Consider the following 23,696-nt stretch of genomic DNA (forward strand, 5'->3'; position numbering starts at 1 on the left):
CTGGCTCCAGACCGCGGGGCCTTTGTCCGGGCGACAGGCCTGGAGACCCAGAGCGCTGGAATCGGCCATCAGAGCCCGGGGCACCGTGCTCCAACCACTGGACACCGCTGCCTGCTGAAAGGTTGGGATTCCCTGCACTGCCCTGGGCCAGGCACCCTCTTACTGCACCAGGGGCCCTTGGTTCCTGCCCGGGGGGAACCCAGCCCGGCCTCCAGCCCAGCCAGACCCACCCTGGGGCTCGCACCCAGGAGCAGGAGCTGGGAGGGAGGCTCAGCCCCGGGCAGCACCCTGGGGTGCGACGGGCTCCTGGCCCTGGGAGCCCCCCGGCCCCACAGCTCCCCCCTTTCCCAGCCGGACCCAGCAGCCCTTCGCCGGAGCTGGAAGGAGCCAACCCCCCAGCAGCGAGCGCCCCCCTGCCGCTTCCCAGGGCCGGGGGGGGCTCGGCCCCCTGGGGCCCCCCGGCCCCGCCCCGCTCCGCCCCCCCTGCCCGGCCACGCGGTTTGCGGCCGCCCGCGGCTGATGTCAGCCCGCAGCGGGGGCAGGACGGGGCCGCGGCGGAGTTTAATCCGGAGCCGGAGCCGGAGGGAGCGGGCCGGGCTGGGATGCGCCGCTAGCCCCGGAGCGCGGGGCCCTTCCCGGCCGGCGGTGAGTGCTCGGGGCCCGGGCCGGAGCCGCCTGCGCTGCGGGGAAGTTTGGGGAGCGGTCGGGTCGGGGGGCCCCGGGGGGGTTAGGTGCCCCCCCAGCTCGGCCCGGGAGGCGGGCCCCCGCGCGGGGGCCCCCGCGGGAGCTTTACAGCAAAACAAAGTGTCGAGAGAGCGCGGGGGGGGCGGGCGAGACCCCTCAAACTTTTAAACAAGCCCCGAGAACCGGGAATCCTCCCCCCGGACCGAGCGCCCCCAGCCCAGTGTCCCGTCCCGGACCGAGCCCCCCCCAACCCTTGTGTCCACGCTGATCCCTGCCCGAGCCTCGCAACCCTGTGCCTCTCCGGGGCCGAGCCCCCCCAGCCCTTGTGCTCGCCCCAGCTCCCGGACCGAGCCCCCCGCACGGGTGCCCCCCACTCTTCAGCCTTGTCTCCCTCGCTCCCAGCCCTGGTCCAGCGGCCCCCCCGCACCGAGTCCCACTCTGGCCAGGAGCCCCCTCCCCTCCTGCTGGCCCTTCACAGGGTGCCTGACACAGATGCTGCACCCCAGAATCCTAGTCCTGCCCCCCACAGCTCTGCCGGTGCCCCTCACTCCCGACCCGCAGCCCCTGCTAGCCCAGCCCTGGGCTCCCCCCTTCCCTGGCTCTGCCGGTGCCCCTCACTCCCGACCCGCAGCCCCCTGCTAGCCCAGCCCTGGGCTTCCCCCTTCCCTGGCTCTGCCGGTGCCCCTCACTCCCGACCCGCAGCCCCTGCTAGCCCAGCCCTGGGCTCCCCACTTCCCTGGCTCTGCCGGTGCCCCTCACTCCCGACCCGCAGCCCCTGCTAGCCCAGCCCTGGGCTCCCCCCTTCCCTGGCTCTGCCGGTGCCCCTCACTCCGGACCCGCAGCCCCTGCTAGCCCAGCCCTGGGCTCCCCCCTTCCCTGGCTCTGCCGGTGCCCCTCACTCCCGACCTGCAGCCCCTGCTAGCCCAGCCCTGGGCTCCCCCCTTCCCTGGCTCTGCCGGTGCTCCTCACTCCTGACCCACAGCCCCTCTCTCCCCACTACAGAATGGTACAGGATGGGTCATAGAACGGGTCCCATTTGCTGGCATTGTTGGTCTGTGGGATTTCTCTGTCTCCCTCTTGGTTTAATCTCTATTCCATTCAGTCCAACAGGCCTTTCCCCGGAGAGCAGCGACCCCCCCTCGCTCACAGGTCCCCCCTGGGCTCTGCAGGGTCAGTGCACAAACCCTGAGGCCTGGGCCTGGGACTCCCCGTCCTGCCTCCAGGTCACTAGTGGAAGGAGTTTAGTCTCCTCTGTCCTCGCTGGTATTTGTCTCCTAAACTACCTCACTGTTGGGCACCTCTGCAGCCGGAGAGAGCAGGGGGCTGCGGGTCGGGAGTGAGGGGCACCGGCAGAGCTGGGGGGGAGCTGGGGATTGTCCCTCTCTGCCTGGCCCAGCCTTGCCCCAGGACAGCCAAGGGCCTGGCCGGATCCAGCAGCAAGTCCCTGCTGGGCAGTTTAACCCCTTCCCTGCTGTGCCCCTCTGGCCTGGGCTCGGCTGTGCCGAGGCGTAGCTGGCTGGCGGGTGCAGCTGCAGCAGAGCAGGGCTCTGGGGAACCCTGGGATGTTGGGGCTCCAGGCCCTCCTGCCCCCCCACAGCTGGGAGGGACTCACCCTTTCCCTCTGGGGTGATGAATGATCCCCCCCGCACCCTCTCCCCAGCCCCCAGCTCTGGCCCCAAGGGAGGGGGGACCCTTTTGCTCCTAGTGCCCCAGGGAGGGGGTTCATCAGGATTCATGGAGGGGGGGGCTGTGGGCTGAGATCAAAACATCTGGCCCCTTTCATGCAGGGGGCTGCCACTTCCACACCCCCTCCCCTCCCAGCTAGGGGGAAGCCTGCCCCCTGGACCGGCTCTAGCAGCGCAGCAGCCGCCCTGCGTCCCCTCTGTCTCTCCAAACCCCACCTGGCTGAGGGCCCTGCCATTCGGGCACACCCCCATGGATGGTAGAGGAGCCCCGTTCCACAGAAGCGGAAACTGAGGCACTGAACGGGACGTGGCTTGCCCGGGCCTGGCTAGACCAAGCAGAACCCAGGGTGGGGGATTCTCCTGGCACCCCCAGCAGGGCAGGCTGGTAATGGGGAGCAGAGAAAGGCCCCATGCTGCTCACAGGCTCTGTCTCCCCTGGCTGGGGGGGCCGCCCCAGTTTCCCCATCAGGTTCTGACGGGATGATGCCTGAGACCCTGCCCCCAGAGGGGCAGGCTGCCAGCCCCTGGATTTTGCAGGATTCCCTCATTTTGGGTGTGGATGGGTCAGAGCAGTGACCCCACCCTCATTAGGGGGGTGGCACCCCCAGGTGGGGGCTGTGCGGGTCGTGGACATTAGCTGGGGAGGGGAACCCTTGGTGTGGGGCTTTGGGGCAGGTGGGAGAAAGCTGGAGGGGGGTGTCTCTGTATGAAATGGGGGGGGTGGCTTCCAGGGAGCCGTGGGCCAGCAAGGGTGCAGGCGGGAAGCAGTGGGGATGGGCACAGTACAGGGCCCCGCTCCGGGGGCAGCACCCAGGGGAGATCGGGGAGCCGACACAGCTGGGGAGATCCCCCTTGTGCTCCTCTGATCCCTCCCCCAACTCGCCCCAAGGAGACGCTGCCAGATGTGTCCATGTGTCCTGGCTCTGGAGCAGCCGCCAGATGTTGGGGGGGAGGGGCTGGTGTTTTGTGTGTTGATTCCAGCTGTTCGGGGGGAATTAGTCATTTTTTCCAGCTTGGGTCGTGTGAAGAGATTAGCTTCTCCCGGGCAGGGGATGGATCAGACCCCGGGAAGGGGGGACTCGGGGTAGATTTGGGCCAATGGGGTGGGGGAGGAGGGGGGGTTTTGACGTGACTGTCTCTGGCTGCACAGGGGTGTAGGGGGGAGCCAGGAGCTCGGGGTGGGGGGGTGTCACAGATCTCTAGGGCTAACACCAGGCGCCCCCCCGCAGGCTCCCTGTGTGGATGGCTGCAGGGCCCTGACTCCCGCCCAGCATGGAGCCCGACCTCCTGCCCCTCGTCCTGACGGCTGAGCCCTGGGGCTTTAACCAGCAGGCCACGGAGCTGGGGCCGGGCACCCCCGGCCTGGACCCCTGCAGCCTGGACCTGGAGCGTCGCTACCAGGCCGTGCCCGCCGCAGTCTGCGCCCTCTGCTGCCTCTTCGGGGTCATCTACAGCTGCTTCGGTGAGTGGGCGGCAAGGCCTCCTGTGGGGCTGGAACCTGTGGGCAGTGACTGCTGAGCCCCCCCCCAACTTCCGCTGCTGCCCCTCACTCCCGACCCGCAGCCCCTGCTAACCACCCCAGCCGGTGCCCCTCACTCCCGACCCGCAGCCCCTGCTAGCCAGTCCAGCCGGTGCCCCTCACTCCCGACCCGCAGCCCCTGCTAGCCAGCCCAGCCAGTGCCCCTCACTCCCGACCCGCAGCCCCTGCTAACCAGCCCAGCCGGTGCCCCTCACTCCCGACCCGCAGCCCCTGCTAGCCAGTCCAGCCGGTGCCCCTCACTCCTGACCCGCAGCCCCCCATCTCCTACAGCCCCCCAGAGCCCCTGCCCCACACGCTGGATCCTGCTAATGTATCTGCCCCCGGCCCCACTTCCCAGGTTACCGCTGCTTCAAAGCCATCATGTTCCTGTCGGGGCTTCTCTTCGGCTCCCTGGTCATCTTCCTGCTGTGCTACAAGGAGCGAGTGCTGGAGACGCAGCTGAGCCTGGAAGTGAGCGCGGGCATCGCGCTGGGCATCGGGGCGCTGTGCGGGCTGGTCACCATGCTGGTGCACAGCGTGGGGCTCTTCATGACAGGGCTGCTGCTGGGGCTGCTGCTGGCCACGGCCGGCCTGGTGGCCACGGAGCCGCTCTACCAGCCGCAGAGCCTGTGGGTGCCCGTGGGCAGCGTGCTGGGGCTGGCGCTGCTCTGCGCCCTGCTGGCGCTGCGCTGGCAGAAGCCGCTCACCGTGCTCTCCACGGCCGTCTTCGGGGCCGCCGTCATCGTGGGCTGCGTGGACTATTTCGTGGAGCTGCTGGCGCTGCTGGGCCACGTGTACGACCGGCTGCGCCTGGCGCCCTCGGCCCCGCTCTGCTGGCACAGCTGGGCCGTCCTGGCGCTCTGGCCGGCCCTCAGCGTGCTGGGCCTGCTGCTGCAGTGGAAAGTGACGGCCGAGGGCTACTCGCACACGGACGGTGAGCGGGGCGGGGGCAGAGCATGGGGGGCCATGAGCCAGCCTGGGGCTCGGGTGGGGGGCATGGGGTGGGGACCTCCTTTACCCCCCCCCCCAGCCTGTAAAATCTGGACTGTCTCATTACTGAGTGCTCGGAGCAGGGAGGGGCTGGGAGCCAGGACTCCTGGGTTCTCTCCCGGGCTGTGGCTGGTGGGTGAGAGCACAGGGAGGGTGGGATGGGGGCAGGGAATCAGGATGCTTGATTTCTATTCCCAGCCACTGACCCTCTCTTGGGTAATTCCCTCACCTGGTGGTGCCTCAGTTTCCCTGTCGCACTGAAGGAGCAAGCCCAGGCTGGTCCTGTGCTTCCCACATCTGTGGCCTGGCGCGGAGCGGGGGGGGCCTGGCGCGGAGTGGGGGGGCCTGGCGCGGGTGCTCACGGTGACTCACCCTCCCAGTGATCATCAGCCGGCGGCAGAAGCGGTTGCAGCTGCTGCGGATCCGGCAGAAGGAGGCCAAGAAACGGCAGAGCCTCCCCCCGCAGGAGGGCAGCTACCGGCGCAAGCCCAACCCCGTCAAGCGCTATGCAGGCGACGTCCTGGCGCCGGTGAGTGGGGAGCCCCCTTCACCCCCTCCCCGGAGTGAGCACGGAGCCCCACGCCCTGAATAGCTCAGCTGGGCTCCCCGTTATACTCAGCTGCCACGCTCCGCCCCAGAGCCAGCTGGGTTTGGGCAGGAGAGAGGCCCAGGCAGTCTGTAAGGGGGTGGGGGGGTAGGAAGGGGGATGCCACACGGCCAGTTTATGGGGTGAATGCTGGACTCTGCTGCCTGGCCAGGGGTCGGGGATGAAGGGGGAGCCTCCCTGCGCAGTGGGTGGGAGGCAGTGGGGCCCCCCCTGTGTTGACCTGTCCCCTCTGCGCACCCAGAGCTACATCCAGAGCCTGCGGGATCGCCAGCTGGGCACCGGCAGCGCCACCCACACCGTCCTCGACCTGGACTACGACTGCGGCTCCACCGTGCCCCTGACGGCCCCTGCGCCCGGCGGGCGCCTCTGACCGGGGCAGGGGCTTCACTTCGTTCCACTTGTGCCTTGGGGGCGGAGGCGGCAGCGATGGGGGGACGGGGAGACCGTTTTGCTGGTGACACTTGACCCCCCCTCACCCCACCCCACCCCCGTGCCCTCTCCCCAGCCCAGCAGCTGCAGTTCCCAGGTAGAGTGGGCACCTGCCTGCCTGGCCCTTTAAATATTCAAAACAGCTGCTTTCCCCTGCTCCTATTGGCCTGTCCAGAGGGGAGGCGGGGCTCCGGGGATACAGCTGGTTCCATTCGATCTGCTCTCCAGTGTCAGGCTGGGGACCCTGCTCTGGGCCCCCCGCGATGTCCAGCCTCCCCCGTCCCCCCCAGCACTGGGGTGGGGGCTGAGCCCCGGGCCCCATCGCTGGGGGGCTCTGCCCTGGGCCCGGGTTCGGGCTCTGCCCAGGCCGGGTGGGGCTGAGCCCCGGGCCCCATTGCTGGGGGGCTCTGCCCTGGGCCCGGGTTCAAGCTCTGCCCAGGCCGGGTGGGGCTGAGCCCTGGGCCCCATCGCTGGGGGGCTCTGCCCCGGGCCCGGGTTAAAGCTCTGCCCAGGCCGGGTGGGGCTGAGCCCCGGGCCCCATCGCTGGGGGCTCTGCCCTGGGCCCGGGTTCAAGCTCTGCCCAGGCCGGGTGGGGCTGAGCCCCGGGCCCCATCGCTGGGGGGCTCTGCCCTGGCCCCGGGTTCAAGCTCTGCCCAGGCCGGGTGGGGAGCAGCGGGGGGGGGCTGGCGCGGAGCATTCTGGGAACTCAGCAGCTGCCCCTGCCCGAGCCCCGTCTGCTAGCCCTGGGGGGTACAGGGCGCTCGCAGGCTGGGGGGGTCTGTACACACCAGCACTGCCGCCATGGCAGACGCCCTGCAAGGGGGGCGGGGGGCGTCTTCTGCCAGGGTTGGGCCCAGCGGGGGGGGACCTAGATCCCCTGGCCTGCAAGGACGACAGCCAAGGCCCAGCTGCCTCTAGCAGCACTTTCCTGCCCCATCGGCTCCAGCAGCCCCCACATCTCAGCCCTGGCTCCCGAGGGGGGAGGGAGCTGGTCCCCCTGTTTATACCCTATGTACTGTACCGGGGGGGGCACATTAAACTGCCTTAGAGACCGGGTGTGGCTGGCTGGCTCCGTGTGTCTCCCTGCAGGGGCCCTGGGGGCGCCGGTTCTGCCCCCTTCGGCAGGACCTCAGGGGCTGAGCAGCTCAGGGCTCGGGTTCCCAGCTGCGGGGGGTGCTGGATTTGGGGGGGAGGGGCTGCTCAGCCACCCCGGGAGGCCGCGGCGCAGAGCTGGCAGGGTCCCCATGATGCACGGGGGACGGGGTTTATTGTGCAGGGAGGGAGCAGTGGCTCCCAGGGGTACAGTGCCCAGGCAAGGCCCCCACCCCTCCCCACCCACCATGTCCTGTCCCAGTGCCGTTCCCACCAGCTGCCTGCAGGTGGCGCCTCTGGCCCATTAACCCCCACCCCAAATCCCCGATCCCAAGGCGTCCGGGCCCATGCGTGGGGGCGCTAGGCCTCACAGTGCATCCAGCGCTCGGCCGTGCTCAGCGGGTACCCCCTCTCCACCCGCAGCTGCGCGTTCACCCGCCAGTACTGCCTCCCCTTGAAGAAATAGACCCGGCCGTTCTCCCAGGCCACGGCCGCGTCCAGGTGGGAGGGCACCCCGGTGAACAGCTGGGAGATCTTCCTGGGGTAGCCGCCAAAGTCGCTCCAGGCCAGCTCGTCCCACTGCCAGTAGCCGGTGCCCTGAGCAGGAAGGCAAAGAGGGGGGGGCTGGGGCTTGGCTCTCCCAGGCTAGGTCCCCTCCCCCGTGCCGGGTACTAGCCCCTGGTCCTGGCAGGCAGGGCTGGCTGGCTTGGAGCCAACAACAGTCCAGACGGATTCTCCCAGAATGCATCTGGCAGGATGCTTGGGGGGGGTCCCTCAGGACCAGCTTGGAGATGGCTACACAGTTCCAGGGCCCCAGGGAAAGGAGACTGCAGGATGGGAACTACACTTCCCACAATGCCCTGGGCCCAGGCTCTGTTACACAGCCCGTGAGGAGGGGTTGGAAGGGACCCTGGGGGTGGGGGGGGGTATCTAGTCCCACCCCCTGCTCAAAGCAGGACCAGCCCCAACTAAATCATCCCAGCCAGGGCTTTGTCAGGCCGGGCCTTAAAAACCTCTAAGGAAGGAGATTCCACCCCCTCCCTAGGGAACCCATCCCAGTGTTTCACCACCCTCCTGGTGAAAATTTTTTCCTAATATCCAGCCTAGACCCCCCCCCCCACTGCATCCTGAGCCCATCGCTCCTTGTTCTGTCATCTGCCACCACTGAGAACAGTCTAGATCCAGCCCCTTTGGAACCCCCTTCAGGTAGCTGAAAGCAGCTATCAAATCCCCCCTCATTCTTCTCTTCTGCAGACTAAACAATCCCAGTTCCCTCAGCCTCTCCTCATAACTCGTGTGCTCCAGCCCCCAATCATTTTCCTTGCCCCCCCCGCTGGACTCTCTCCAATTTGTTCACATCCTTTCTGTAGTGGGGGGCCCAAAACTGGACACAGTCTCCAGCTGAGGCCTCACCAGTGCTGAATAGAGGGGAATGAGCACGTCCCTCGATTTGCTGGCAATGCCCCTGCTAATACAGCCCAAAATGCCATTAGCCTTCTTGGCAACAAGGGCCACTGCTGACTCATATCCAGCTTCTTGTTCACTGTAACCCCCAGGTCCTTTTCTGCAGAACTGCTGCTTAGCCCGTCGGTCCCTAGTCCGTAGTGGTGCCTGGGATTCATCCGTCCAAGTGCAGGACTCTGCACTCGTCCTTGGCTGAGCGGTTACGCCTCCCCTGTTGGACTTTGCCAGCCAACCCGCCCTCAGGCCAGGGCAGCATGGGAACAAGGCGGGACCCAAAGCTCCCTGCCCCAAGGGGCTGGCAGGGTGAGGGGGTGGAGCTGGCAGGGTGAGGGGGCGGAGCTGGCAGGGTGAGGGGGCGGGGCTGGGAATTCCCACCCCAGCCGGCTCCGCTTGCTGGGTCCTAAAGCCGGAGTGGGCAGAGGAGCTGCCTGGCTCAGGGGCCAGAGGGGAGGCCGGGGACCTTCCGAGAGATCAGCAGGACCCGGGCCCCGGCGCCTACCTTGAAGAGGAAAATCTTCTTGTTCCCCGGCCAGTAGAAGGCGGCGTCGATCTTGGCCGGGACCCGGGTCAGGGCCTTGGGGTAGCCGGGGTCCAGCTCGAAGCCTCGGTACCGCCAGACCTTGTCACCTGCGGCAGAAGCGGGGGGGTGTCTGTGCTGCAGAATGGTGCCCAAAGCCGGGCCCACGAGCAGCTCCCCACAACCTCCTGGGCCCCTTCCCCCATCTCCCCTCTGCCACCGCCCGGCAAGGCCCGGCCCACCTTTGAAGAAGTAGCTCCTGCCAGTGCGTGGGGAGTGCACGGCTGCGTCCAGCCGCCCCGGGAGCCCCTTCCACAGGGCCGGGATCTCCTTCAGGGGGCCGGTCCCGAAATCCGTCACGGTCCAGACGTAGCCCCCCCTGAAGGCGTAGGTCTGCTCATAAGGGCCTGGGAGGCAGAGGGGAGCAAAGGGTTAATGCCTGGTGGGCGGCCCCCAACCTCACGGCTGTGGGGCGCTGGGGAGAGGTGCCTGAGCTCGGGGCCAGGCAGTGCAGCCTGGAGCGACGACACGACACGGGCTTGTCTTTAGGCAGAGACGGGGCACCATGTAACTCGCCCGTTTCCTCACTTGGCCTGGGGCCCCTCAGCACGTCGCAGGGAAGTCGGGGCCCCGCTGCAGGCGGGGGCTGGGCCGCCCTGGTCTGCACCTGTGTTTTAGCTCCCAGGACTGGGCTGGCAAACGCTCGCTCCACCGGGGTGGGGTTTACACGGGATCTGGTCTGAGACCACGTTGAACAGAACCAGAGAGACGGGGGACGACCGTCATTCATCGGCGGTTAGAGAAGGGGGCAGGGGCTGATTTGTAGGTCGGTGCTGCCTGGCCATTCGTCCTGCTCAGCCCCCCCCCCAAACGCTCCCTTTCAGCTCAGGCTGTCGGCAGCCGCTGGCCCGGTTCTGATGCCCGACACGGCTGGGGAGCTGCCCTTGTGCTCCTCTGATGCCGTTCGCAGCCCTCCCTGAACGCCCGGCATCTGCCTCCATCCCCGGGCGCCAACCCCGGAGAATCCAGGGGGCTTTGGTTCCTTCTCTCACGGCCCCTGGGAATTCCCCCACGAAGAGCCCTGCCGGCTCACCGAACATCAGGGCGTCCAAGCCGTCGGCGCAGGGGTCGGGCACCTTGGTGGGCGGCAGGCTGGAGGAGGTAGGTGACAGGCCCGGCAGGGTCCCGGACGGCATCACTGGTGGAGTCTTTTTGCCTTAAAGTAACACCAGACAGCAGTTATTGTGGCCTGTTACAGGCCAGGCGGGGGCTGGAGGGGCAGGGGAGCTGGACCCATGGGGCAGGAGGTGGGGCCCCGCAGGCAGGGCATGGCAAGGAGAAGTGGGGTCCCCCCGTGGAACACCAGAGGGGTGTGGGGATACCAGGCCCAGCAGGACCCGGGAAGGGGGATATTGGTGTGGGAGGGGAAGGACCCAGGCAGGGGAGATTGTTCATAGACTAGCAGGGTTGGAAGGGGCCTCAGGAGGTGTCTAGTCCCTGCTCAAAGCAGGCCCAACCCCCAGACAGATTTTTGCCCCCGATCCCTAAATGGCCCCCTCAGGGATTGAACTCCCAGCCCTGGGTTTAGCAGGCCAGTGCTCAGACCCCCGAGCTACCCCCGGCCTCCCTCACCGTACAGGGCCCGGATGCCGTCGATGTCATCGAAGTGCAGGCGGAAGTGGGGCCGGTAGCCGCCGTAGACGGGGGCCATGAGGGCCGTGGGGTAGCGGGAGTGGCCCAGGCCCAGGGCGTGTCCGATCTCGTGTGCCGCAATGATGCGCAGGTTGACGCCACGGTACGTCCCCTCCGTCCACAGCTCGTCCTCGTCGAAGTGCACCGTGCCCTCCTCCGGGACGTCGGCGTGAGCCAGCACCTTCCCTGCGCCCGGAGACGGGGCGGAGACGCGCTGAGGGCAGCTCCCCCAGCCCGCCGGAGCCCCCCGCCCTGCAGCCAGCACGGCCCCCCTCCAGCCCCCGAGCCCGGCCCTCCCCGCGTACCAGGTCCGTCGAAGGGGCGGGAGCAGGTCCAGGAGTAGGTGCCGTGGAAGGAGATGCGGATGTCGGCCGTGCCGTGCCGCACCTCCCGGAAGGTGAGCGGCGCCACGTCGCTCCAGTACCTGAAGGCAGCCTGGATGGCCTGGCGGGTAGCGCTGGCCGCCATGTCGGGGGTGTAGCGGTAGATCCGGTAGGTCAGGTTCTTCCTGCGCCAGCGGCCTGGGGGGCAGGAGGAGGAGAGCGGCTGTGCCAGCAGCCCCCTCCCGAGGCCCCAGGGAACGCTGGGACCCGGCCTCCACCCCTTGGTGCCCGGCGGCAGGAGAGGGGCAGCCCTGCACGGCCCTGGCATCCATCACCCCTCACCTCCACCTCTGGGCCTAGCCCCATAACGCCGACCTGACCCCCGCCCATCCCTAGCTCCGTAACCTCGAGCCCAGCCCAGCACGACCCTAACGCCTGCCTGGCCCCGGCCGGACCCAGCCGGAACCTCGAGCCCCCCAGGCGGCCCAGCTCCCCCCACCCAGTCCCAGTCCGTCCGTCCGCCCCTCACCCAGGAGCAGGTATTTGAGGGTTTTCTGGTTGAAGGGGTCCTCGACCCCGCAGCGCGGCTGCCTCATCTGCTCCAGGGTGGCAGCGTCCAGGAGGCCGGTGGCGGGCAGCTCGGAGGCCAGCTGGAAAGACCTGGACGCGGGGGGCACAGACGGCAGATTCAGCTGGGGCGACGACGCTCCAGGGAAGGGGATTCCCACATGCAGCCTGGAAGAGACCAGCTCCCCCCTGGCGCAGGCTGGGGGTGCCAGGGACATCTGGGTACGGCCCAGCACGCCCAGGGGCAACATGGCTCTGGTCACGCACACGCCCCGCTGGGACTCCGAGTCCGACCACCAGCCACGCCCATGCCCCAGCCCGGCCCTGTCCCCGTGTTACCTCATGGCCTCCGTGAGCTCGGCCTCGCTGAACTCGTCCGTCAGCCTCTCCAGCGGCTTCTGCAAATAGCCGAACTGCAGCAGGTAACGCTGGGGGGGGGGACACGGGTCAGCGGGACACTTCCGGCCCCCAGGGACCTGGGCATCGCTCCGCAGGTGCGAAACGGGGCCCTGGCCAGAGGGGTGCAGCACCACCCGGCTCCGGGCTCTGGGCCTGGCAGGGGATGAGCTGCGTGGGCTCATGCTGGGCACTTAGGGGCTGGCAGTTCCCATAATGCTTTGAGGAGCTCAAAACCCTGTCCCTTAAGGTTCACAGCCCCCCAGGGTGTGTGGGGGGATCATTGTCTCCATTATACAGATGGGGAAACTGAGGCAGGGGCTAAGAGACTTGTCTCAGGTCAGTGCCAGAGCCGGGGACAGAACCCCGCAGTCCTGGCTCCCAGTCCCCCTGCGCTAACCACTAGACACCCCTCCCACTCCCCTCCCAGAGCCAGGGAGAGAACCCAGGCATCCTGGCCACCAGGCCTGCGTGGCCCGCACAGCTGGGTGAACAAGCTGACAGGAAATTCTCACGGCCTGCTTGGCGCGTCAGTGAGGGGCCTGGCCTGTCCCAGCTGGGGAGGAACCTGGGTTCGCTGCCGTGTCCCGTTGGCCCAGCCACGCTACAAGGCCCTGGCACGTGGGCAGGCTCTGTATTGAAACAGGTCCCAGGGCTGGTGTGGGAAGGCTGGCAGGGTTGGGCTGGGGGAGCCCTGGAGGACTGTCAGCTCCCCATACCCCAGCTCTGGGATAACGGGGCTGCGGGGCGGGATGGGGGGGGCCCGGCAGAGCTGGGCGGGATCCCGGGAACGGGACGGGGATTGGGGGCCCCGGCAGAGCTGGGCGGGGTCCCGGGAATGGGATGGGGATTGGGGGGACCCGGCAGAGCTCGGCGGGGTCCCGGGAACGGGACGGGGATTGGGGGCCCTGGCAGAGCTGGGCGGGATCCCGGGAACGGGACGGGGATTGGGGGCCCCGGCAGAGCTGGGCGGGGTCCCGGGAACAGGATGGGGATTGGGGGGACCCAGCAGAGCCGGGTGGGATCCCGGGAACGGGATGGGGATTGGGGGGACCCGGCAGAGCCGGGCGGGATCCCGGGAACGGGATGGGGATTGGGGGGACCCGGCAGAGCCGGGCGGGATCCTGGGAACGGGACGGGGATTGGGGGGCCCCGGCAGAGCTGGGCGGGGTCCCGGGAAAGGGACGGGGATTGGGGGCCCCGGCAGAGCTGGGCGGGGTCCCGGGAAAGGGACAGGGATTGGGGGCCCCGGCAGAGCTGGGCGGGGTCCCGGGAACGGGACGGGGATTGGGGGGCCCCGGCAGAGCTGGGCGGGGTCCCGGGAATGGGATGGGGATTGGGGGGCCCCGGCAGAGCTGGGCGGGATCCCGGGAACGGGATGGGGATTGGGGGCCCCGGCAGAGCTGGGTGGGGTCCCGGGAAAGGGACAGGGATTGGGGGGACCCGGCAGAGCTGCCCCGGGGCAGTTTCTCAGCACTTGCCTCTCACTTTGGTCAGCAAACCATCCCGCCCCATCCCCGGTCCCCCCAGCGCCGTCCCGGCTGGGCCCCGGAGCCGCGCTCCCTCTGGGGCACGAGGACGCTCACCACGGCTTCCTGCTCCTCCGAGGGGTCGCTGGCAGCGGCGCTGGCGAAGAGGGCGAGGGCACAGACCTGGCAGAGCAGCTCCAGCCCAGTCATCCTCACCGGAGCCTCCAGCAGCAGCGGCCAATGGCGGTTTCTAGGGGGGGGCACTAGACGCTCCTCTGAGCCCTTGGAAACCGTCTTTCTGGGCCTGGTCCCTCGTCCCCTCCTGCCCGCCGGGTTCCCAGCGGCCCTTCACTCCTCTCCAGCCCTCCCGCCCCTTCCCAAGTTTATAAACCTTGAACAGCCCGAATGACTCATTCCAAACTAAACCATGTTGCAACCGCAGGCCAGAGCCCCTGGGGGACGGACGGGCAGTTAACCCCTTCCCGAGCGGGCTGCATGACGGCCCGACCCAGCGCAGGGCCCGCTGGGCCAGGGGCTGCACACGGGACAGTCTCTGCCCTGCGCGCTCTGGGCACCTGAAATAGGGCACAGGACTCCTGGGTTCTAATCCCGGCTCTGCCGCGTGACCCTGGGACAACCACAGACCCCCCCGGCCTCAGTTTCCCTTCACGTACTCTCCCTGTGAGATGCTGCCCAAGCCCGGCCCAGGTCACTGCTCTGGGATGCTCTCAAGTGTCCCCCCAGCCTGACCCTGGGGGCAAAGCAGAGTTCAACAAGCCTGTGGGATTAACCCTCTGCCCCCAGCCCGGACAGACCCAGCCCTCCCCTGCCGCGATCTCTCCAGCCCCCTGGGGTCAGCTGCTGGGGGTCTGCACGTGCCCCTAGGGACTGGCTGGGACCCATCCCCCAGGGCCCCAGTGGGTGTAAAGCTGGTGAAGTCAGTGGGGCTCCAGTCAGGTCGCCCCCGCTGGGCTCTGGCCCCACTGACGCCCGTGGGCACCGGTCAGGTCGCCCCAGCTGGGCTCTGGCCCCACTAACGCCCGTGGGCACCGGTCAGGTCGCCCCCGCTGGGCTCTGGCCCCACTGACGCCCGTGGGCACCGGTCAGGTCGCCCCCGCTGGGCTCGGGCCCCACTGACGCCCGTGGGCACCGGTCAGGTCACCCCCGCTGGGCTCGGGCCCCACTGACGCCCGTGGGCACCGGTCAGGTCGCCCCCGCTGGGCTCTGGCCCCACTAACGCCCGTGGGCACCGGTCAGGTCGTCCCCGCTGGGCTCGGGCCCCACTGACGCCCGTGGGCACCGGTTGGGTCACCCCAGCTGGGCTCGGGCCCCACACACGCCTGGGAAGCGGCAGCTCGTTACACAACCAGCTGCTGCACGGCCTGAGTCCGAGGGCTCCCCCCCTTCACAGCAGTTCAAGGGTTCCCCTTCCCCTCCGCTCACCTGCAGAAAGGGGAAAGAATTGGGGTGTGATCGGACAATTCACCTGGGGAACTCACTGCAACAGGATCGGACAGAGGCATAGGATTCAAGGGGTTAGATATGTACAGGACTAAGGACAGGACCCAGCTATGATAAAAGTTACAAGGGCCAACAAGTCCACGTAGCAATCAGTCCCGCCACCACCGAAATGCAGCCACCTCTGGGGTGGAACGTGGCAGCTGTTAACACCTGCACTGCAGAAGCCAGTAGGGAGGCAGAACCCCCACCCCAGCTGCAGCTGCAGAGGGAGGCAGACGGGGACAACCAGCGGTGGGGGAGGGCCAGGACAGCGGCTCCCACACCCAGCTCCTTCCTTCTGCCCCATATTTGCTGTTTTGTACGATGGGTATTTTCCATGCTGCCAGCTCCTGCCAACTCCCCCAGCTGAGAAACCATCAGGGCACGGCTCCAGGGCTCCCGCCATCACCGGCTGATGGGGAGACACAGCCTGGCCAGTGGGATCAGACTCCGGCACCGTGCCAGCCCTGTGGGGTAACTGGAGTGAGGGACGGGGAACAGCTGGGATCAGGGCACAGTGGGTGAGAGGGACGTACCATGGACCCTGCCCTGCTGGCAGGAGGGAAGGGAATGGAGAGATGAGTTACAGAGCCAGTAACCTGCCTAGAGATGAGCCCAGAGACCTGGCTGAGATGCAGAGTGCGGCCCTGCCACTCTGTGCTCACAGGGAAACTGAGGCGTGGAGGGGCGTGACCTTACCCAAGCTGTCACAGTGAAAGTTAGTGGCAGGAGCTTGGAGTGGGGTCTCCAGAACACAGTACAAACGCCCTGATAGAACTCGTTCAGACCCCCTCCCCCGAACCACGCTGAGGACCCAGGAGTCCTAACTCTGCCCTCTAACCACTAGGCCTCCCCACTCCTGGAAACAGACTCCCACTCCCACCTCTACTCTAACCCACGAGAGCCCCCTCCCTTCCCACAGCTGGGGATCGAACCCAGGAGTTCTGGGGCCCAGCCCCCACTGCTCTAACCACTAGACCCCACAGCTGGGGATAGAACCCAGGAATCCCAACCCCCCCCCAGCCCATCTCCCTGGGCAGCACTTCCTCCAAGCACCCCAGCCCAGCCCTGCTGCCCAGCCCAGCCCGGCCCCCAGGAAACAGTTTAACCTTCAAGCACAAAAGCCGAACACCCCCCCCAAGGCCCTTCTGGTCCCTGGGGCTCGGCCCCCGCCTGGGCTGGGGCGAGCGGCTGGGCCAAGGGGCACAGTCAGTGACCCAGCACTGCCAGGAGCTCCAGGCGGGCGCTGCCTGCTCTGGCAGAGCTAACGGGCGGGGGGGGGGCGCGTCACTGAGCAGGAGAGTGCAGCTTGGAGGGGGAGCAGGCAGGGGGATGACAAATGGCCTTTGTATCCCAGCCGCAGCTCCGGGGCCGTCAGCCCAGACAAAGCCCCTGCTCCAACCCACTCAGCTGCTTTCCTCCCACTGCCCAGCGATTAGAGCGCCAGGGTGGGAGTCCGGACTCCTGGGTTCTACATGCTCTCAGGCAAGTCACTGTCCCAGCACCGTGACTCAGTTTCCCCATTTCCACCTGGAAACTGAGTCACAGTGCCAGGAACTCCAGGCCTTTAGCTCTCCAGGACAGGGCCTGGTCTCTGTGTGCACTCAGTGCCCGGCCCACAGGGACCCAGCGCTCCAATCAATGAATGCTAACGGGTTCCCAGAGCTGGAAGGGGCTGCAGGGAGACGGGCCAGCCCGTGCCCCCCCCCCCATCACACAGCGTTAACAGACCTCGTGCAGTCCCCAGGCGGGGGGGGGGGGCAGTCGGGTCACCGCATGCGCCGGTGCCAGCTCAGCCCACGTAGACGCAGCGAGGGGTTTCACGCCCAGCGCCAAGCTCAGCGGTGGAACGGAGCCGCGGGTCCCGGCCGCTGCCCGGCCCGGGGACAGGCCAAGAACCGTCTCTGCTCCCAGCCAGCCCAGGGCCGCGCACGTTCCGGAGGCCGGGTGGCTCTGCGAGGAGTCTGATCCCACAGCCAGCAAGAGCCCCGCAGGAGCTAATGAGCCCCCCTCCCCCTAGAGGTGGGGCAGGAGCCAGCCCACAGGCCAGTATTTACACAGCAGTGGGCCCCAGCCCCATGGCGGGTTCATGCCACTGCTGCCATCAGGACCCTGCGCTCCCCTGGCTTTGGCCCCGCCCAGCCACGTGGTCTAGGGGTTATCACAGGCAGATCGAGAGCCAGGACGCCTGGGTTCTGTGCCCAGACCTGCTGCCATCTCACTGCAGGGCTTCAGGCAAGTCATGCCCGCCCCCCCGTGCCTCAGTTTCCCCAAGAGGCAGCCACGCTGGTAACAAATTGCCCTCTGCATGCCCAGGAGACGCTCCCGCTGCCCCGTCCCCGCTGCGCTGCGCCCGCCCCCGCAGTGACACTGACCGGACCCGCGTCAGTCACCCTGGCACGTCTCCCGCTTAGTCACCCTCTGCTCACTATGGCAACACAGACAAGAGAAGCTGTGTTCTGTGCGGCTTTTAATTAGTCACCAATTCTGTGCCCTAAAAACCCGGCGCTACCCAAAAACCGCCGGGCTGGGTCACGCACAGGGGGCTGCTGTCCCGGCCCCACAGCTGCAGCTCGTTAAGGGCAAGGGAGGGATGACTCGGCCAGCGTGGGGGGACATATCGTTCCCATGAGACACGGGGGGGCTGTTGCCCACAGCCGGGCACCGGACACCATGTGGTCCGGCCTGTTCCCATCCATCGCTCCTCAAGCGCTGGAGAGGAAGGGGGCAGATAACCTCACATCTACCTGCTGCGGGGTTCTTCCGCTGGGATGGACCCTGGCTGAGCTGCTGTTACTGCACAGCTGGGGAAACCGAGGCACCGCCCAGTCGCCTGCCCAAGGTCTCCAGGGGCCAGTGACTAGAACCCTGCTCCCCCCACCGGGCCCCCCGCGCCGCCTCTCCCTGGCCGTGGTAACGCGCTGCCTCTGCAGCACCAGGCCCAGCTCTGTAGGGCGCTTACAGCCCGCGAACACCCGGCTGCACCGACAACCCCGCGTGTGTCAGTGCAGCACGGCCCCAGCGCAGGAGCAGGGGCGCCGAGCTGCTCGTGAAGCAAACTGGCCCTGCGGCGTGGGGGTGCACCCGGGCGTCGCAGCCAGGGCAGGACGCCGGTGGCAGCGTTACCTCGGGGAACCAGCCCGCGCACTGAGCTGAAGAGGGGTTGGCTGGTCAATAGCGGGTGGGCCGGGCGGAGCTGGGGCTTGCAGAGGACTCTGCCCTGTATTTTAGGAGGCACCCAGAGGCGATCAGGGGCCCAGCATGCTGGGTGCTGCACCCACCCAGAAAACCTGCCCCCAGGGGCTCCCCCCAGCATCCCCACATACTCAAGGCAGACGGGCACTGCCAGGCCTGGTGTTGGAGACAACAAACCCGCCAGGGGGATCTAGGCACTGGGGTCACAGCCAGGCAAGTCGCCATTGTCAATTAGCCAGGCACCACGCCCCGAGGCAGCAGCACCACCCAGCAAGGGTTTCCGACCTTTCCCATTACAAGACCCTGTTTTCGTTGCTTAGAACTTGGCTAAGCTTTAACCGCTCGAGCTGCCATTTCCCACCCCTGGCATCTGCCTGCTGCTGGATTCTCCAGCCAAAACTCTCCAGCCATTTCTGAGACAAGGCGAAGGGAGCAGGAGCCACAGGCCGCGTTTTGGAGCCCAGTCAAAGGGGATCGAGGCCTCACTCCCTCAGCCACCAACAAGCCCAGAAGGGTTTTGTTTAAACCCCTTCGCAACCCCCTCCCCCAGCCACAAATCGTGATCTTCATGTGGTGTCTGCGGCAGCAGGACCCACCCACCCGGTCCCCTGCCTCCCTCACCTCTCCAGCAGCGCTACGCTGCGGCTTGGCCTCCAGCGGCCCCCAAAACGCAAGGCCCACCCCAGCCTGCACTCGCTACCGCTGGGCTGGCAGACCCCACCCAGGCGCCCGCACTCCACGAACGGACACGGCTGCTCGGATTTCGCTCGCGCGTGCAGCCTGGCCACGCCGCCGGGGAACAGGCGTCCCCAGAGCAGTTCACAAGGTTCTCGTTTTCAGCCCACCACACTCCAGGGACTGGGCCCTACAGAGCCACCTGGTGGCCACTGTCAGGCAGAACAGGGCCCCGTTTACAGAGGGCTCAATATACCCCCAACACGAGGTGCTGCACTCACCTTCCCGGGGTGCACTAAGGACTAGCCAGGGGCACAGTCAGCCCCCCCACCCCCCGACTGTTCTTTCAATTATAGGAGGCTCTAGCAGTGAGACTTGCACAGAAAAAACTTGGAAAATGGGACCTAGACGGAGCAGCACCTTCCTGAGTCTGCAGAGAGCCTGAACCAGTCATTCCAATGAGCGCGGTCTCAGATGCTGGTGAAGGTACGTTAAGGGCCAGCACTGAACTAGTTCTCTGCTCATCGGATCATGGAAGACACGGAGAAAGCACCGTGTTCCAGAAAGCTACACAATCTGCTCCGAGTAGCCTTTACCACGCTGGGGGGCTGAAGGGGGGAGGATGGGCGTGTTCTCCTGAGAGAGGGGCACGTCTCAGCTTTCTCTGCTTTCCCTCCAGCGCGCAGAGCGCGGACTCTCCAGGGACGCCAACGAGACTCTGCGGGGGCCTGAAGGCAGCTTGGCTCGAAGGAGGAAAAACAAAATCCCAGACGCCGAGGTCACTACTGCAATTTTATTATTGCATCATTTTTAAAAATCTGAGGAGGAGTGAGTGGCTGGAGCACAGAACACTGAGGACCTGGGAATCCTACGGGGCTGGGGAAACAGCCGTGGGGTGCTAGCCCCGCTCACCCCCTCCCAACGACATCCCCAGCCTTCCCTCCCCCCACCCCCCAAAGAAAATAATAAAAAAAGGAGAGAGGTATGTGAAAAGTTGTCGAGTTTCTAACATCGATAGCTGGGAAATTGTTCTTAAAAATCAGGCAGCACCCAACAAAAAACCCAGCCGGGCCCAACGAGGCAGCTGGGCTCTGGTCACCACAGCTCGCAGAATTCAGTCACCTGCGCGCACTGAGTCTGGTTCCGAGTCTCCCTCCCCGGCCCCCCCTTACAAATCCAGCTCCAGGTCCTCCAGCTCCTCCTCCAACGCTTTCCGCCGCGCCAGCTTCTCCAGCTGCTCTTTCGTCGGCTGCTTTATTTCCCCCGAGTCCAGCCGCTGCTGCAGCTCCTCCACCTGCCGCAGCTTCTTTTTCAGGTTTTTCATCTTCTTTGTTTTCTCAGCGGCTGAGGAGTCCCCGTCCCCCAGGGCCTTTCCGCCGCAGGCCTGCTGCTGCTGCAGGGCCGACTTACCATCCCCCGGGGGGTCCCTGTCCCTGCTGCTGGCCCCCGAGAGGGCAGCCTTCTCCAGTGCCTGGATCAGTTCGTCTGTCTCCCTCTCCCCTTTCTCCTGCTGCTGCTTCCTCTTCTCCTTACGTTTCAAGTTCCTCTTGGCTGTCTTGGACAGGCCGCTCTCGCCGCTCTCCGCCTTGGTGGCCTGCTTGCCTGGCTGCATGTTGGCCTCGGGGCTCAGACCGGGGGGCAGGTCTGGTTTGCTTTTGAAAAACTTCACATACTTATTCTCATACCTGCACAGAACAAAATCCATCAGGACTTCCCTCTCCCACGCACAAAGAACAGGGGCCGGCCAGCTGGTCCATGCGGCAGCCGTCAGCACCAAGGCTCTCTGACCCCATTACACCCAGAGCCCACCGCAAGAGGTGCTGAGAACCCACTGCTCCAATCACCACCCAACCAGTCACGAATGCTCAGCCCCTCCCATCAGGCCCCACAGAACAGCGGCATCACTGAGTGACAACTCTGAAGGGCGAAGGAATCGCAGCACCTGGCCACCGCCCTCAGGGCGGGAGGAGACGCCCAGGACCAGAGGAGTGAAACAGGCGCCCCTCGAACATTACAGGATTTGAGCACTGTTTGCGAGTACCTGAGCTCTATGCCAGAGACTAGCGATGCCAGCAGAGGTTATCCTCGCAGGCAGGACACATCCGAAGCCACCCACCAGAATGATTTATAAGGGGAGTTAATACATACCGCCAGGTTACATCTTATGGTATAAGAGGGGGTCAAAGTTGGTCGGGCACCTGGAAAAAGACTCAGATCTCACGATGTAACCCAACAGTACATACACATGGTTATAAATCATTACAGCCGAGGGGGCGCTGGGCGGGGGGGATTTTAAAGGGGCTTGATTGGGAAACGCAGGACAGCCTCTCCATTTCATCCTTCCTGACAGATGTGGCCCAATGGGAGACAGGCAGTTTGCTGCACCATGGCCCCTCTCGGATCGACTCACGCTGGGCCAGCGAGGGGATGTCTGGGGTGTAAGAACTGCACAAGTGCAGCGCTCGGCACTAGCACGCTGAAAACAGGACTCCCTCTGAGGCAGGGCAAGGCCTCGGGAGACAGGCAGGGGGGCCATCTTTAGCATTCCCCAAAGGGTTTGGAGACAGCAGGTTCGACTCCAACCAACGGCCACGTTCCCAAAACTTCATGGCCCAATCTGGAAGCCTAGAAAGCTGACAGCCGATTGGCCTAGGTTATAGCGAGGAGCGGGAGCCACATCGCATGCATGAGAGTCAATGAGCCCCCACGGGCGCCGACCTAGATCCACAGCGGCACACTGAGCCCAACCCCCCGTCCCAGCTTACTAATAACCTTTCTGTGGCCATGGGAATTGTGAAGACAAGCCAGATGCCCCGGGAGCTCACTGAACACGCTCTGCCATGGGAGAAGAGCTGGGATCAGCACTCCAGGGGCTGACAGGAATGCCTGGCTCGCATTAGGGAATGAAGAGGATTCAGAAATTTAAAGCCAGAAGACACCTTGGGATCACCTAGTCTGGTTCTGTGGAGCACTGAGCTCTCCTCTTTTTAAAGAATGTGTTTCCGGCTTAGCCAAAAAGCCTCCCACGGATCCTTTGGGGAAAGCACCCCCAAGTGGTGAGCAGGCCCCAAATGTACAATTGTCTGGCTCGTCACGCTGCACCCAGCTTAGAAGTGGAGCAGGAGAGGACTAACGACTGTAAGATGTGCCGTTACCCTAAAAGGAAGCCAGCTGAAGGAGGGACGGGTCTCAGGCCTATATGCAGAAATGGTGGCAGTTTAACCTATCCCTGTGCAAACCCATGGGCACAGTTATTTCAGTGAGCGCGGCTTTCTTCAGGTGAGCTTATGGCCTTTAAGAACAGGTTTAAGCTAAACCAAAAGAAACCGCCCCGAATCCCAAAGAGTGCGCACAACACTTCGCCCCCGCTTAAAATCACACCTTAAGCGAACCCAGTGCCGCTTCCTCGGGTAGCCCAGCTGCGGAAGCTGACTGGGCCGAAGCGCCAGGCACACACTCAGTGCCGCAGACGCGGATAATCTCACGGCGTTAGGAGCTGTCGAGGTTTTCAGATGCGAGCAGCTGGACTGCGGAACAGCCCACCCGCTATGGGCCATGCAAGAGATCCCAGCGGCCCTGGAGGGGGCGGCCATAAGGGCTGGAATCCGACTTACACTGGCACCTCTTCTTGGGGCACGTATCCCTCCTTCACCTTTCGCTGCTTCCTCCAGGTCCCATCAGGGCGCTGCGTGGAGGCGATGTACTTCCCTGAAACGTTACAAGCAGCTTGGTCTGTGATGGGATATTTTAAAGGGGGGAAGGGAAAAAGTGATTTCAATATTCACCTAACGGCTGCTCAGTAAGACACGGCCAGCTAAGAACCCGGCCCAGCGAGAGACGTCACCTCCCCACCTTCCCTCTGCCAACTTCCAGTTTACAGAAACACTGAAAGCCAGCTTTGCCCCCCCCCCGGTCAGTACTGGACCCTCAGATGGGGAAACCGAGGCACGGGGCAGGAAAGGGAATTCGGCCTGAGGTCACCCAACGAGTCAGTGCGACTGTCCCGGGGCCGTCTCGGGGGGTCGCTACCCCCAGGGCCTGCCCCGCGGCCACGCCACCCGCGCAGCCCCCCAGGCCGCAGCCAGGATGGGGCTTCTCTGGCGGGGCCGGGCCGGAAACAGCCCCCGCAAGCCGGAGTGATGCGGAAGGGGGGGCACAGACACGTGACCGGCTATGGGGGGCCGGGGGCTGCACAACACCCAGGCACAGGGGAGGGGACAAGGGGGCGGGGAAGGGCGGGGAGGAGGCCGGAGCCGGGGGAAGCGGGCGGGGGAGGAGCCGGAGCCGGAGGGGATGCGGTGGGGAGGGGGAGGCCCTGGCGGGGGGCCGGGGGAGATGCGGGCGGCGGGGGAGGGCCCTGGCGGGGCCGGGGAGATGCGGGCGGCGGGGAGGGGCCCTGGCGGGGGAGCTGGGGCAGGAGGGGGGGATACGGGCCAGGCGGGGGGGCTCGCAGGGGGGTGAGGCCGGAGCGGGGGGGGGAATCCCCCCTCCCGGAAGCGGTTTCCGGACTTACCGGTCTCGTCAGTCACATAGGGAGTCGCCATCTTGGAAACGCGACCCACTTCCGGCCACTCTGTCCCGCCCCCGGAAGTGGCGTGACCGGGGCGGGGACAGCTGGGCCGGGGGCCATCTTGTTTTTAAAGAGACACCGACCGCCACCGGGCTAAACGGGGAGGGGAGTCATTTCCCAGAATCCTTTGGGGCTGAGGCTTAGCGATCCCCGCCCCCCCCAGCACAGCGAGTCACGTGGGACACAGGCCTCCCCAGGGGGACATCTGAGGGGGGAGGGCTCATGGGTTCGAATCCTGCCCCGGGGTGGGGGGCAGAGGGGAGCAGCTCGGGGGCGTCAGGGTTCGAATCCTGCCCGGGGTGGGGGCAGAGGAGCAGCTCGG

At 66.2% G+C, this 23,696-nt stretch overlaps 3 protein-coding genes across 8 annotated transcripts; 1 reads left to right on the forward strand and 2 right to left on the reverse strand.

The window, feature by feature from the left end:
• Positions 1-509: 509 nt before the first annotated feature.
• LOC120390820 (transmembrane protein 198-like) lies at positions 510-7,046 on the forward strand. 4 transcript variants are annotated; one of them, XM_039513715.1, is made up of 6 exons: positions 510-645; positions 1,795-1,947; positions 3,599-3,831; positions 4,247-4,822; positions 5,259-5,407; positions 5,727-7,046. In XM_039513715.1, exons 3-6 carry the CDS (start codon positions 3,642-3,644, stop codon positions 5,853-5,855), a joined length of 1,044 nt encoding a protein of 347 aa, XP_039369649.1. In that variant the 5' UTR covers positions 510-645; positions 1,795-1,947; positions 3,599-3,641; the 3' UTR covers positions 5,856-7,046. The 4 variants fall into 4 exon arrangements, with proteins under 4 accessions (XP_039369649.1, XP_039369650.1, XP_039369651.1 ...); XM_039513716.1 differs by having other exon boundaries at positions 1,795-1,854; XM_039513717.1 differs by lacking the exon at positions 1,795-1,947 and having other exon boundaries at positions 520-645.
• A 216-nt stretch (positions 7,047-7,262) lies between these two features.
• MMP19 (matrix metallopeptidase 19) lies at positions 7,263-13,778 on the reverse strand. Of its 2 annotated transcripts, none has more exons than XM_039514473.1 (9): positions 13,552-13,778; positions 11,909-11,997; positions 11,532-11,662; positions 10,985-11,200; positions 10,620-10,865; positions 10,081-10,203; positions 9,230-9,394; positions 8,970-9,097; positions 7,263-7,603 (listed from the first exon to the last, which is right to left on the reverse strand). In XM_039514473.1, exons 1-9 carry the CDS (start codon positions 13,642-13,644, stop codon positions 7,367-7,369), a joined length of 1,428 nt encoding a protein of 475 aa, XP_039370407.1. In that variant the 5' UTR covers positions 13,645-13,778; the 3' UTR covers positions 7,263-7,366. The 2 variants fall into 2 exon arrangements, with proteins under 2 accessions (XP_039370407.1, XP_039370408.1); XM_039514474.1 differs by lacking the exon at positions 13,552-13,778 and adding an exon at positions 12,481-12,574.
• A 5,804-nt stretch (positions 13,779-19,582) lies between these two features.
• On the reverse strand, positions 19,583-23,437 carry PYM1 (PYM homolog 1, exon junction complex associated factor). Of its 2 annotated transcripts, none has more exons than XM_039514141.1 (3): positions 23,318-23,437; positions 22,419-22,536; positions 19,583-20,489 (listed from the first exon to the last, which is right to left on the reverse strand). In XM_039514141.1, the coding sequence occupies exons 1-3, from the start codon at positions 23,346-23,348 to the stop codon at positions 19,973-19,975; spliced, it is 666 nt and encodes a 221-aa protein (XP_039370075.1). In that variant the 5' UTR covers positions 23,349-23,437; the 3' UTR covers positions 19,583-19,972. The 2 variants fall into 2 exon arrangements, with proteins under 2 accessions (XP_039370075.1, XP_039370076.1); XM_039514142.1 differs by having other exon boundaries at positions 22,419-22,512; positions 23,318-23,427.
• Positions 23,438-23,696: the final 259 nt, after the last annotated feature.

The sequence above is a fragment of the Mauremys reevesii genome, linkage group 25, assembly GCF_016161935.1.
Source record: "Mauremys reevesii isolate NIE-2019 linkage group 25, ASM1616193v1, whole genome shotgun sequence".
NCBI lineage: Eukaryota > Metazoa > Chordata > Testudines > Geoemydidae > Mauremys > Mauremys reevesii.